The following is a 13,243-nucleotide window of genomic DNA, read 5'->3' as shown; positions in this document are numbered from 1 at the left end:
ACAATTTTCTTTACGTCGCGCCGACACAGGTCTTATGGCGACGATAGGATAAGAAAGGGCTAGGAATGGAAAGGAAGTGGCCGTGGCCTTTATTAAGGTTCATCCCCAGTATTTGCCTGGTATGAACATTGGAAACGACGGAAAACCATCTTCAGGGCTGCCGACAGTGTGGTTCGAACCCACTATCTCCCGGATTCAAGCTCACACTATAGCATAAAAATAAGTCATCGCTCCAGAGAAAAATCCGCAGTGAGTCTGGAGGTCGACTCATCCAGTCACATTCTTTAGGGAAGTCTATATAAAAAATGTCATAATTCTCCGTGCAGGGGCTAACCGTACATTAGTGCTTCAGGAGTTATTAATGGAGGAACTTACTCCTTTCTTGGTGCAACACACTACACCATATCCCCTACAATAGGTACGGTCTTGGTGGTCGAGAAAGCAGGAACTGGCTGCAAGTATATATGACCACGAGGTGAGTGAACGTGAAGATTTGAACCGGTTCTTGTAATTAAACATCTATCAACATCATCTATAGCTTCCTCATAATCTTAATCACTCATAGCAGTGCAGTAACGGTTGCCTTCAGAGAATAATAAATACGAAACTTTATTTATTGCTATTTCTATATACTCGTACTATTGTAGCCTTTTTTGTTTGTTTTGCATCTGGCTCATGAGCACAGGCCAGAATAAACTGAAGCTCTTATTTTTCAGATTGCTAACAAAAAGTGTTATTGGTGGCTCTAACTAGATTATCTATCTGGACAATATTATTAATATATTTAGACTTAATTATTTTTGACTGGGATTTAATCTTCAAATAACTGAAGAACCATCTTCTAGGGCACTTCTTCCTAAAATTGAACTGACACTTTTCATAGGTGAAGAAGAGAAATAGGAAGCTTTCTTTAATCTGTTTCAATCGGTTGTCTATGACAATACATCTGTGCCTAGGCTTGAGAAATTTCATTATTTGCATGCCTATTTACAAGACATAGCATTAAAGCTTATCCAGTCTTTACCTCTTACAGGTGAAAATGATTGTTTGAAAGATATGACGTATTCTACGCTCGAAAGTCCTGTGCCATGGCATCGAAACAGCTTCGGCCCATTTTTTCTATTTCGTAGTATATTCTCATCTCACTAATGTAATTAAATTTCGTACACAACTTATTATGGATCCCGCTTTTGATTTATTCTTGTGTGGCACCTTAACTGAACGGTCAGCGTAGTGGCCTTCGGTTCCCAGGGACTCGATTTTGCCTCCGGGCTGGGCCGGAGATTTCAGCCGTGATTGGTAAAATCCTATTTCTCGGGAGTAGGGCGTTTGTAATCGTCGTAATACACATCCTTATCTACATAAAAATATCACACTGGCAATCGCCACAGAAACGTGAAATAGTGAATATATCCCTCCATATAGGGCAGCCTGTCGTAAAACTAGGCTTAATCACCCCAGATACTTAAGAAAATGTGAACTAACAAATTGTTATTACCGAGCAGAGCGGCCACGCGTGTTAACGGGCTACGGCTATGGAACAACGTTCTGCTTTCGGGAGACGAATAGGTTCAAACCCCACCGTCAGCCGACCTGCGAATAGTTTTCTGTGGTTTCCCATTTTCGCTTCCAGGCAAATACCGGAGCAGTTCCTATTCATAGGCCACAGCCAATTCCTTCCACCTTCTTATCCAGTTTCATTCACTATCATTCATTTCATCTTCATTAGTTCCTCAACTGAGATTGGCGTCAGGAAGAGCATCCAGCCCTAATAACTTGCCATAAAATATAATCTCATCCCTGAATAATAAATAATAATAATGTCTCCCTAAATACTTTTACGGTTTTCGGAGACGCCGAGGTGCCGGATTTAGTTCCGCAGGAGTTCTTTTACGTGCCAGTAAATCTACTAACACGAGGCTGACGTATCTGAGCACTTTCAAATATCACCAGACTGAGCCATGATCGAACTTATCAAGTTCGGTTCAGAAGGACAGCGCCTCAACCATCTGAGCTACTCATCCCGGCTCTCAACCCCGACTCAGTATCAAGAAACGGGACTTAGAGGTAGATATATATATACCTGCAGTAGTGCATATATTGCGTAAAAATATTATGCACCAATCAATGTTATGTATTGCATGTGCGTATAAGTTACGCAAATTAAGGCAATCAGAGGTTTTTTATAACCCTATTTATTGGATTACCCTCATATTTTATTTATATAAATGAAATCGTAATTGCTGAGTAGAGCGCTGGCCTTCTGATTCCAACTTGGTAGGTTCGATCCTGGGTCAGTCCGGAGGTATTTGAAGGTACTCATGTCGTTAGATTTACTGGAACGTAAAGGAACTCCCTCGGGACCAAATACCGGCTCCTAGACGTCTCCAAAAACCTTAATAAAGTAGTTAAAAACCAAATCAAACCCTACGGCACTTAACACCCTTGAAAGGGCCTTGGCCTGCCCAGCGAGCGCTGTTCAGCCCGAAGGCCTGCAGATTACGAGGGGTCGTGTGGTCAGTACGACGCATCCTCTCGGCCGTTATTCTGGGTTTTGAGACCGGGGCCACTACCTCACCGTCAGATAGCTCCTCAATTCTAATCACGTAGGCTGAGTTGACTTCGAACCTGCCCTCAGGTCGAGAGAAAAATCCCTGACGTGGCCGGGAATCGAACCCGGGGCCTCCGAACGAGAGGCAGGCACGCTACCCCTACACCACGCGTCCGGCTAGGAAAGTAGTTAGTGGGACGTAAAACCATTAAAATTAATTAATTAATTAATTAGTTAATTAATATTATTACTTTTTAGGTACACTTGAGATTTTGCCTCATACTTCACGTTTCTCTCCAATTAGATGTAGAAAGTTTGCAAATAGGAAGCAAGGTTTATCTAACAGTCGGTATGTTTGTTTGTTTGTTTGTTTGTCGACATCACAGGAATACAACAGAATTTCTCAAAACTCGATACGTAAGTTCAGGGATATTTGGCGTCTGCAATACACTAATACTTTTTGATGAGTACATAAACGCGTTGAAATATTAAGGGAACCAATAAGGTAAACGTACCAGTATTAGACACTGCATTAGTAATTGACACTTTCACACTAAAACATGAAAAATAAGGTTTTCGCGCGAAGTGTACAGTTGAATCAAGCGTGCTGGTGTAGATCGTACTCTCTAGGAGCCGCTGTATGAACTAGCGTTGCCGCCAAGCCAAGCAAGCAGTCGCACGCTGATGTCTGTGAAGCGAGCATGTCAGTTGTGTGTATTCAAGTGAATTTCTTAAGGATTTGTTTAAGGAGGTGAGTTTTAATTTAGTCTGTAAATTCTAAGTAATTAAAGTTTAGAAATATATTCCGGTCATTTCTTAGTCAGGAAATAGTGCAGATTTTGTTTCTTGTGGTTTTTAAATTCTGAAGTGACCTCGTGCAGCAATAGTTCACATGTCGATTACTAGGTCCTTATTTCAATGCGAAACTAGTTATAGACACCTATGTCTATTACTGGGTATATTGAGCGTTTCTTTTTTCACTTGTTTCTTTGCTATAAATGATCACTGTATATTTAATGGGGAATGTCTGATTTGGTTTTATTTTATTCTGACTACGGGGACTAGTAATTGACAGGGGTGTCTATTTCTGATGCACCAGCATGTCTATTACTGAATTATAATTGAAAAAGTTTTTCAGTAGTCTCGTTTTCAGTGAATGCAAATTAGATCGATGTGTTTTATATATTGTATGACTTCCTTGTGTGGTAATGCAGGATATTATTTTCTTTCTAGAGCGAAGTAATGGGACCTAAGCCTAAACCGAAAAAAATCTGGAATTATCCAGAAGAAAGTATGCTCAATGCAATTCAAGACGTGAAGCGAGGTGTTCCTATCGCTACTGCAGCGAAGCAACATGGTGTTCCTCGAATTACACTTATGTACAAAGCAAAGGGAAAGTCTCCAATTGCCCGAAGAAAAGGACCTTGTTCCACCCTAAACTCCGAAGAAGAGAAAACTATTTCTGACTGGATTGTATCTGTAGCTAAATCTGGATTTCCTGTTTCAAAAGACGATGTATTGGACAGTGTTCAGCAGCTAATTAAGGAACTGAAAAGGGAGAATAAATTTGTAAATGACCGTCCTGGTCGGACATGGTTCAGTAGCTTTTTGAGAAGAAATCCCAAAATCTCTAGTCGTGTTGCCCAGAATTTAACCTCAACCAGGGCTGCAGTGAGAGAAGAAGGTATACAAAACTGGTATCGGGAAGTAGAAATCTACTTGAAGGACAAAGGTTTATTTTCTGTTCTCCAGGACCCTACTAGAGTTTTCAATGCTGATGAGTCAGCCTTTTTTCTCAATCCAAAAGGAAGCAAAGTACTTGCTCAAAAGGGAGACAAAAGTGTTTACCAGCAAGTCAATCCGGATGAAAAAGAGTGCCTAACTGTCCTTTTTACAGGAAATGCTGATGGTCAACTTGCTCCACCCCTCGTGGTCTTTAAGTATGAAAGAATTCCTCAGGACTTAGCCAACAGCGTTCCCAAGGAATGGGGAATTGGAAAATCAGAGACCGGATGGATGACGGGTGCGCTGTTTTACGAATTTATAGCTAACGTTTTCTATCCGTGGCTCGTTGAGAAGAAAATTCAACTTCCAGTTTTTCTTTTTATTGATGGACACTCATCCCATCTCACTCTACATACTAGCAGATTTTGTGATGAACATGGTATAATAGTTATAGCACTTCTGCCAAACGCTACGCATCTTCTGCAACCAATGGATGTCGCAGTTTTTAGGTCGTTAAAAATGCATTGGAAGGCAAAGGTTCACGAGTGGAGACTAAAAAACACTGGCAATCCCATTCTTAAGAAAAAGGATTTCTCAATGCTTTTAAAGGAAGTGATTGATGAAAAATATTCGCAGTCAAGTCTACAAAGTGGCTTCCGAAAATGTGGTATAGTTCCGTGGGATCCCAGTGCTCCAACAGTTGGACAGAAGAAAAGTGCTGAAATGAACACACCTTTATTGAAAGAAAAAGATTTAGCCATCGGTCTTCATGTCCTTGAACATTTTATGGGTGAAGAAAAGGTTGAGACTTTTACGTCTTCGCAAGTTTGGGATGGTGTGTTAGAAAATAAATCTTTGTTTGAAGTGTGGCAAAGCATCCGAAAAGCACTAGACAATAGCCGAAATCCAAATGGCTATTTATCTTCTTCTCAGGACAGTGAGGTTTCGGAAACTGTTTTGGAAACCATCTTCCAAGATGCTGATGTCATTCAAGTTCCATTACCAAGTACACCTTTAACTGAAAGTGTCGCAGTAATCGATCGTGGTGCCCAAGATTTAGAAAGTATTCCTGCAACCCGTAACGTTGATTCACCGCTTAGTCCTGAGCGCAACATTTCTAATACTTCACATGTATCACAAAATAAAAGTATACACTCCAGTTTGATACCCAGCCCCTTCAAAAGAGCACTATTCTGGCCAGAACCACTAAAAAGCAAGAAAAGGAAATGCTCGAAAGAAATTATACCAAGTGTCATCACTTCACAGCAATGGCAAGAATACCATGAACGTAAGGAAATGAAAAAACGAGAACTCGAAGAGCAGAAGAAGCAGAGGGCCCTGAATAGAATGAAAAAGAAAGAAGAAAAGGAAGAAGAACAAAGAAGAAAGGCACAAGAAAAGGCAAATAAAACCAAACCCAAACCAAGGAGGAAGAAGAAAAAGACTGTGATAGATTCATCTTCAGGAGATGAATCCGAGTGGATTCCATCAGGAAGTAGCATAGATGATGTTACTTTCGACTTGCAAAGCAGCGATGAATTTCAGAGTGGTGCAGAAATACGAGAAGAGGAAGTATATGAAGAACGTGGACCGCTGGATGAACTTAATTTACAGTTGTCGCACAGCGAAACTGCACCTGAAAGTGCTCATGAAAATGATTTTATCATCATTTCATTAGAGGGGAAGAAAAAGAAGGTCAAACAAGTCTGTCATGTTGAAGAAGTAAGTGAAAACGAGCATTATCGTGTTATTCCCCTTAATCCATGTAATAGACTGAGAACTGTTTTCATGAAGAACGTCGAAGAGAAGATGATAATCAGTTCTTACCAGGTTATTAAAATTCTTTCTCCGCCACTTATTTTCGGCACCGGAGAAAACAAACGATATCAGTTTGAAACGCCAATTGAAATATGAGTTCAAAGTTTAATATGTTCAATTAATTTCAGTTTCTTCACTTATTTCTGTTAATAAGGTTAATCATTTATGTCTGTAAATAAACACAAAAATACCAGTCAACTCATTTATGACAATTTACTCCAGAAAATATCCCCTGTCAATTACTGGTACATGAGTGTGTCTAATACTAGAATTTCCAAAAATTTGTGTGTCAATTACTAGTTCAAATTCACATCCCAAGAAAATCTATCTCAAAAGTGTAATGCATCAAGATATACATTATGTTTCGACAAAATATCACAAAACAAGGTTTGTGCATCTGAATGATCTTTATTGTAAAGAGAGGCTAGCAACAATGGTGACACACTGCTATAAAAATGGTATATATTTTCTTAATGTGTCTATTACTGGTACGTTTACCTTACAAGATATATATAATATTTCTCCATTAATATTTCCTGCGTGGATAAACTGTACATAATTAGAAGTTGTGCCAAATATAATTTTCGATCCTTTATGTTTCATGCGTTTTAGCCATACTAAGAACGGCATCAGCTATATTCACCATCATTACTTTTTAAACAAAACACAACATTCTATCACAGAGAATATAATTTCTATCCTGAAAGTTATAGAAAATGTTATTTTTAATATTCTGTGTGATATATTTTTACCGCACGAGAGCTTATAATAAAGGGAATATTCACGAATTTAATTTATTTCTAAGCTCATCAATTGCGTGCATTGCTGACGTGGAAATACAGCTCAATCGTCATAGTAACGTACTGGCTGGCAATAGTGGCAAAACGCCGCATACCATTCATTAAGAAGATAATGATGTTCGCTATTGCAATGAGAAAAATGCAACCGAATAAACGATCACTCTAAGAATGAGAATGATCTAATATCAACAAGCAGGAGAAAAGTAATGACCTAGTATATCCTAAGTTCCTAAAACTAATAACATTATACGAGCTGACTATTGTTGTTAACTGAGATGTGCTCTGTCTCTTCTGTTTCCAGTCATCTCCGCTATGTGGCATTACTGCTGCAATTACTAAAACTAACTCGTCAACGCCGGATAGGACAGCTAGTATGAAATATTAGGCTTCTCTCTTTATGCTCGGATGATTTTTATTAAACAACAATATCCTATCAAACCTAAATTTGTATCCATGGCCTATGTAAGAGAACTTGGTCTTTTCAAATTTTATTGAAGTATTTGCTCTCATATCGAAGATAAATACCTTTGTGAACTAAGAGATATTCTGTGGAATTGAACTTCCGTCTTATTAATTAAACATCAGTTGTCTGGTAACGTAACTGCTACGTATTTCTCACCTCCATTTTAGCACAACCTAGCTGAAGGAATACCAGCCCCGTGGTGTAGGGGAAGCGTGCCTGCCTCTTACGCGGACGCCCCGGATTCGATTCCCGGCCAGGTCAGGATCTTTACCTGTATCTGAGGGCTTGTTCGAGATCTACTCAGCCTGCGTGATTACAATTGAGGAGCTATCTGACAGTGAGATGGCGGCCCCGCTCTAGAAATCCAAGAATAACGACCGAGAGGATTCGTCGTGCTGACCACACGACACCTCGTAATCTGCAGACCTTCAGGTTGAGCAGCGGTCGCTTGGCAGGCCATAGCACTTCAGGGCTGTTGTGCCACGGGGGGTGTGTAGCTGAAGGAATGAATGACTTCCTGCCCAGAATATCTCAGTCATTCATTATCAGCCTGGGATTTTTCTTTGGAATTGGACTCCGCAAGGCGTTTCGTTCAACCTTCGATACTCTCTCAGATGGGAGTTCAATTCAGTTCCATTCCATATTCACCAATAGTTCGTCTCCTTGCTTGCGAGTGTATACGCAGAGAACACTGGAGCCAGCGATATGGATCACTATCCATTCCTGCACTTTTTATTTAATGCCGTAATATGGTAGAACAGACCTGGAACTTCTACGGGGTTTTGCTGTTAAAAATACTAACGCAACATTGTCTACGAGCTACAAAATTAATAATAATAATAATAATAATAATAATAATAATAATAATAATAATAATAATAATCGTCATCATCATCTATGGCCTCATGCACCATGTGCAGTCATTTTTATATGGTGCCATCCAGGCTGCCCGTGCGCACATTTCGACGTTCTAATTTACTCTTCCAGATGGCAGAATGAGCCGGATCTCTGTGGAGTTTGAATTAATCTTGTCAGGTAGACACCGAATGTGCCTCTTGAGATCATTTATATGCGGATATCGTATGATATAGAGTGTAGAATGAAATTTTTTCAGCCCTTAAATATCTGGCATCCTTTGCCGGGTTACGAGTTTGAAAATAGATAATAAACGAAAGCAGTTACTAGTTACAAAAACACAGCAGCTTGTTAACCGCTATAGGAACTCCTGAACGAAGTGTTGAATGCAACCCTTTTAACGTGCCTGTGTAACGTACTGTGTTTTAATAGTTCTCTTTTGTCGCGTTATTTTGGTGAACTACTAAAAAGTCGGCAGGTGTAACTCAGGATCAAGGTGAAAGACAATAGCACACGTCTGCTCTGGGTTCAGGATGAGTGGTTTAGATGGTAGAAACGTTGACCTTCTGAGCTCCCAGAGAACTTAATATTCTACACACGTCCTGGTACGTGCGTAACAAGTGTAAATATTTTGAGGAATCTTATCAAGTTCCAATGCTTTTACAACGCTATGTGCTTACAGATTAGGCGAATCACTCTGTAAATCATTTCCATGTTACACTCCCGTAAGTTAGAAGTAATAGGCATATTATAACTTATATTGGGAAGTTACGTTAGGTCCCATAAAACAATATTCACGATAATCAGCATATCTTACACTACAGTGATTAAGTTATAAAGTACCGAAATTTTGAGTCTTATAAGACTTTATATTCAGAAATAAATAGTAAAATATGAATAATATTGATTTGAATTCCAGAATACTTTAAAGAAATACAAAATACAGCAATGAAACTAAATATGAAAACCTTATTTATATATTTAGCTAACATATAATGTTATTAAGTCTTTCTCTTTAGAGCTAATCTGTACAACCTGGATAAGATAATCTCCTGTATGGTTTAGATTTTAGAATACTTCGTATTTAGAACCGTCCGATATAACCTGAACATGAAAAGCTTCACTCACATAGTTGAAATCGCTCAAATTAGCTAGTGGGGATACGTGTATGAAATAAAAATTGGATTTTTTTGTTTTTTAACGTTTTTATGACTCACTTTTCTGTGCATTTTGAGCACATCCGGTCAAATTTCTAAGAGAAATGAACAAGAGTATAACTACGCCATGTTTGTCCGATGTTGCGCTGGAAGTAGATTTACGCAATCCTTATAATAAATAAATAAATAAATAAATAAATAAATAAATAAATAAATAAATAAATAAATAAATAAATAAATATGTCCGTTTTATTTTCCTGCATTATTTTCTATTGGTTGGTTACAATGAATTCAAATTTTAAGATTTAAGGTTTTAAGGTTTAGTCACTTGGAGACACTTCCATAAAGTAAATGTTATAACATTTTGATGCACTGTCTAAAGAAGAGTGATTATTCGTTTTATATAAAATATTAATGAAAAATAGACTGTATAGGTTGATGTTTTGGCTGAGATTAAAATTCTGTTACACGTTAAATATAGAATACTGGTATGAAACTAACGCATAATATCGATCATGGTTACAGATGAACTGTTCTCGTTTCATCGATCTGTAACATAGCTTGTAACTAACATATAGGATTATCTTCTAAAAGTAACTCTATTATTCTTTTTACAAGAAATGAAAAAGAAAGGCATTATAAACAGTTTTATCTTTAGTCCATCAACGAAATATTGCCAGCTGGTCTTCTTAAAGTAGCGAGTGCAGCCAATGGCGATATATCGTCAGTGTGTCTTTTTTAAAATAAAAGTACTGTATGTGTCGCTAATTTTTCCTATAAGAGTTAATATGTAATTTTCGTTCACCTTTTAGGTTAGAAAATAATAGTGTTCTCCGCTAAATTAAAACACTTGTTTGTGGGAAGCGGGTAATCTTCCCAGTCTGTCTGTGATACTTGTACGCACCTGAAGATTGTGAACTGCAACTCACAACACTCCTTACACTACACTGTGGTTGAAGCGCGCTCCTGCTCCCTACACACCACTGTACCGCGGTCTGCTCAAGACTGAGCCAGCAGCGGCAGGTAGGACGAGGAAGGAGAATCCGCCTGACCTACTGACAAGTCTGCACCAGGAACTGCACACTCGCACACTCAGTATCCGCCGTACACACACATCACTGTTATGAGCACCTTCCTCTGCGGGGAGGAGAGCTATTTTTATTCTCGCCACTCCGTTAAGTGGCCTGGGGCATTGTGGTCATAAGACTGCGTCTGTGACTATCTGTTTATCTATCTGTCTGTTTTGTTTTAATATTAATCCGATATTAAATTCTTATATAGAACATGAAAAAATAATGGTCTACGTCAGGGGTGGATAAATCCCAGGGCCTGGTCGCCATGGCGAAGAAACATTTGTAGGCACACACAATTTTCAAATTCTAACTGCTAAATTCCAGTCTGTAGAAAATTATTATTTTCGAAATTTACTTCCCCTCTGGAAATAACAACGTATAAACAATTAATATGGTGGCATTTTAAATAACTCGACAGTAAAATTAGATCCTAAGGGGTTTTGTTTCATTTTGTTGTCCTGTCGTCTCTCTAATATATCTAAATACGGAGATTATATGGTTTAAAAGCGGTTATAAGCATCGGTTACACCTGAAAATTGACTTGAATCGATATGAGCGTTAGATATATCTCATGATTGCCCATAAATATTACACCGACAAGCTAATTTTGGACGGTCTTGGCGCTAGATTTTCTATGAGTGATAAAGAAGTGGTCCGCCTCTGTGGTGTAGTGGTTAGCGTGAATAGCTGCCACCCCCGGAGGCCCGGGTTCGATTCCCGGCTCTGCCACGAAATTTGAAAAGTGGTATGAGGGCTGGAACGGGGTCCACTCAGCCTCGGGAGGTCAAATGAGTAGAGGTGGGTTCGATTCCCACCTCAGCCATCCTCGAAGTGGTTTTCCGTGGTTTTCCACTTCTCCTCCAGGCGAATGCCGGGAAGGTACCTAACATAAGGCCACGGCCGCTTCCTTCCCTCTTCCTTGCCTATCCCTTCCAATCTTCCCATCCCTCCACAAGGCCCCTGTTCAGCATAGCAGGTGAGGCCGCCTGGACGAGGTACTGGTCATTCTCCCTAGTTGTATCCCCGACCAAGAGTCTGAAGCTCCGGGACACTGCCATTGAGGCGGTAGAGGTGGGATCCCTCGCTGTGTCCGAGGGAAAAGCCGACCCTGGAGGGTAAACAGATGATGATGATGATGATGATGATGATAAAGAAGTGAGAGACTGAACTAGTTAATATTATAAAGGTAAGCGAATTACTTTTATGTCCGGCTCTTAGAATGTTTTCTGATTTGTCTAGCCCTGGTCTACGTCAGGTTCAGTTTAACATTCATATGTTCGTTTGTTACAGCATTGGAGGAAAATAGATAGATGGGTTTTCATGAAACTTAGTATTTAATTTTAGGATAAGGGCCACTAGGATCTTAGCTACACTATGTTGAAAATATCAGCTAAACGATAATTTACAGCAAGCATCAAATGGAAAACTAGGTGTATCTCCCTTACGGCTGCTATCTTCAGGAAAATTGTTGATGAAACAATGCATTTAAAATATAATTTATAAATTTTTGTTCAGTTCATTTTTCATATACAGTGAAAAAGACATGGAAATATCTGTGGCGATCGTGTTAAAGTTCAATTCCAAGAGACGGTAATATATTCTACGGAAAGTTGCTTTGGAGTTCATCCAGGCTGTACTTTTTTTAATATTGCCCTGATGTTTGATTTTTATATCGGAATTTTCGATCTGTGTGTGGGCAGACAGTAAGACTTGAAAGCAAAGAGGACCAGGGAAGTTCCGACAGACTGTGATCAAACAGAAAGGCTGAGTTTTCGTACTTACTGACAGGGTTTAGTCTCTGAGCTTCGAATTATCATAACAATCAGAGTTAAAATAATTGGAGTGTAACTTCAGGTTGGAAGGAATAAAATAATGCTAGCGTTACGCTAGTTCAGTTTCTGGATTTTCGTATTATGAAAATATACTACACAGCGCCCGTACCCTAGCCTAATTTCGTCTTTGGAGACGGGTTCTCTATCCATCAAACTTATCAATAGAAACAAGATGGCATTAAACCAATATCTGGATATTTCATAAAAGTCTCATTTCTTTGCTATTTTTTTTACGTCGCACCGACAGAGACAGGTCTTATTATGATTATGGGAGAGGAAATGGCTACGACTGGCAAGGAAAGGACCGTGCCGCCCTTAAGTAAGGTATAGCCCCAGCATTTGTCTGATGTGAAAAGGGGAATCGTTGGAAACATTCGTGTCCTCGTCCCGAGGTGGTGCAGTTCTTTTCATGTACATCCCCAATGGAGGTGAGCTGCATGCGCCATTTTAAGCACATACCAATCCTCCTACCATGATTAAATCTATGGCAGTACCGGGAATCAAACCCGGGCCTCCGAGGATGCCAGCTAATAATACTAACCGTTATGCTACGGTGACGGTCGAAAACATACTAAGGATGGGCGATAGTGTAGTTTAAAGCGAACAGTCTTTGAAGACCATAGCAGGTCGGTACCATTCTATATGTTTAGACAGTACTTGTGGGAAGGGGAGGGTACTAAATTATTATTATTATTATTATTATTATTATTATTATTATTATTATTATTATTATTATTATTATTTTGCTACTTGTTTAACGTCGCACTAACACATCGAAGGTTTTCGGCGACAGAAGGATGGGGCAGGGATAAGATTTTGAAAGGAGCGGCCGTGGCCTTAATAAAGGTACAGATCCATAATTTGCCTGGTGTGAAAATGGGAAACCACGGAAAACCATCTTCAGGGCTACTGAAGGTGGGATTCGAACCCACTATCTTCCGAAAGCAAACTCACAAACGCGCGTCCCTA

At 39.3% G+C, this 13,243-nt stretch overlaps 2 protein-coding genes across 2 annotated transcripts in view; one reads left to right on the top strand and one right to left on the bottom strand.

The window, feature by feature from the left end:
* The window catches only part of LOC136857065 (serine-rich adhesin for platelets), a 309,079-nt gene that overhangs the window by 58,925 nt on the left and 236,911 nt on the right, over positions 1-13,243 (bottom strand). The window lies entirely within an intron of this gene.
* Positions 3,238-6,190, top strand: LOC137501207 (tigger transposable element-derived protein 2-like). Its single transcript, XM_068228085.1, has 2 exons — positions 3,238-3,302; positions 3,785-6,190. Exon 2 carries the CDS (start codon positions 3,794-3,796, stop codon positions 6,188-6,190), a length of 2,397 nt encoding a protein of 798 aa, XP_068084186.1. The 5' UTR covers positions 3,238-3,302; positions 3,785-3,793.

The sequence above is a fragment of the Anabrus simplex genome, chromosome 1, assembly GCF_040414725.1.
Source record: "Anabrus simplex isolate iqAnaSimp1 chromosome 1, ASM4041472v1, whole genome shotgun sequence".
NCBI lineage: Eukaryota > Metazoa > Arthropoda > Insecta > Orthoptera > Tettigoniidae > Anabrus > Anabrus simplex.
This window is presented reverse-complemented; position numbering and strand designations above follow the sequence as displayed.

Excerpts from the sequence above, each read along its gene's own strand:
- LOC137501207 (XM_068228085.1), top strand. The coding sequence starts at position 3,794 with ATGGGACCTAAGCCTAAACCGAAAAAAATCTGGAATTATCCAGAAGAA.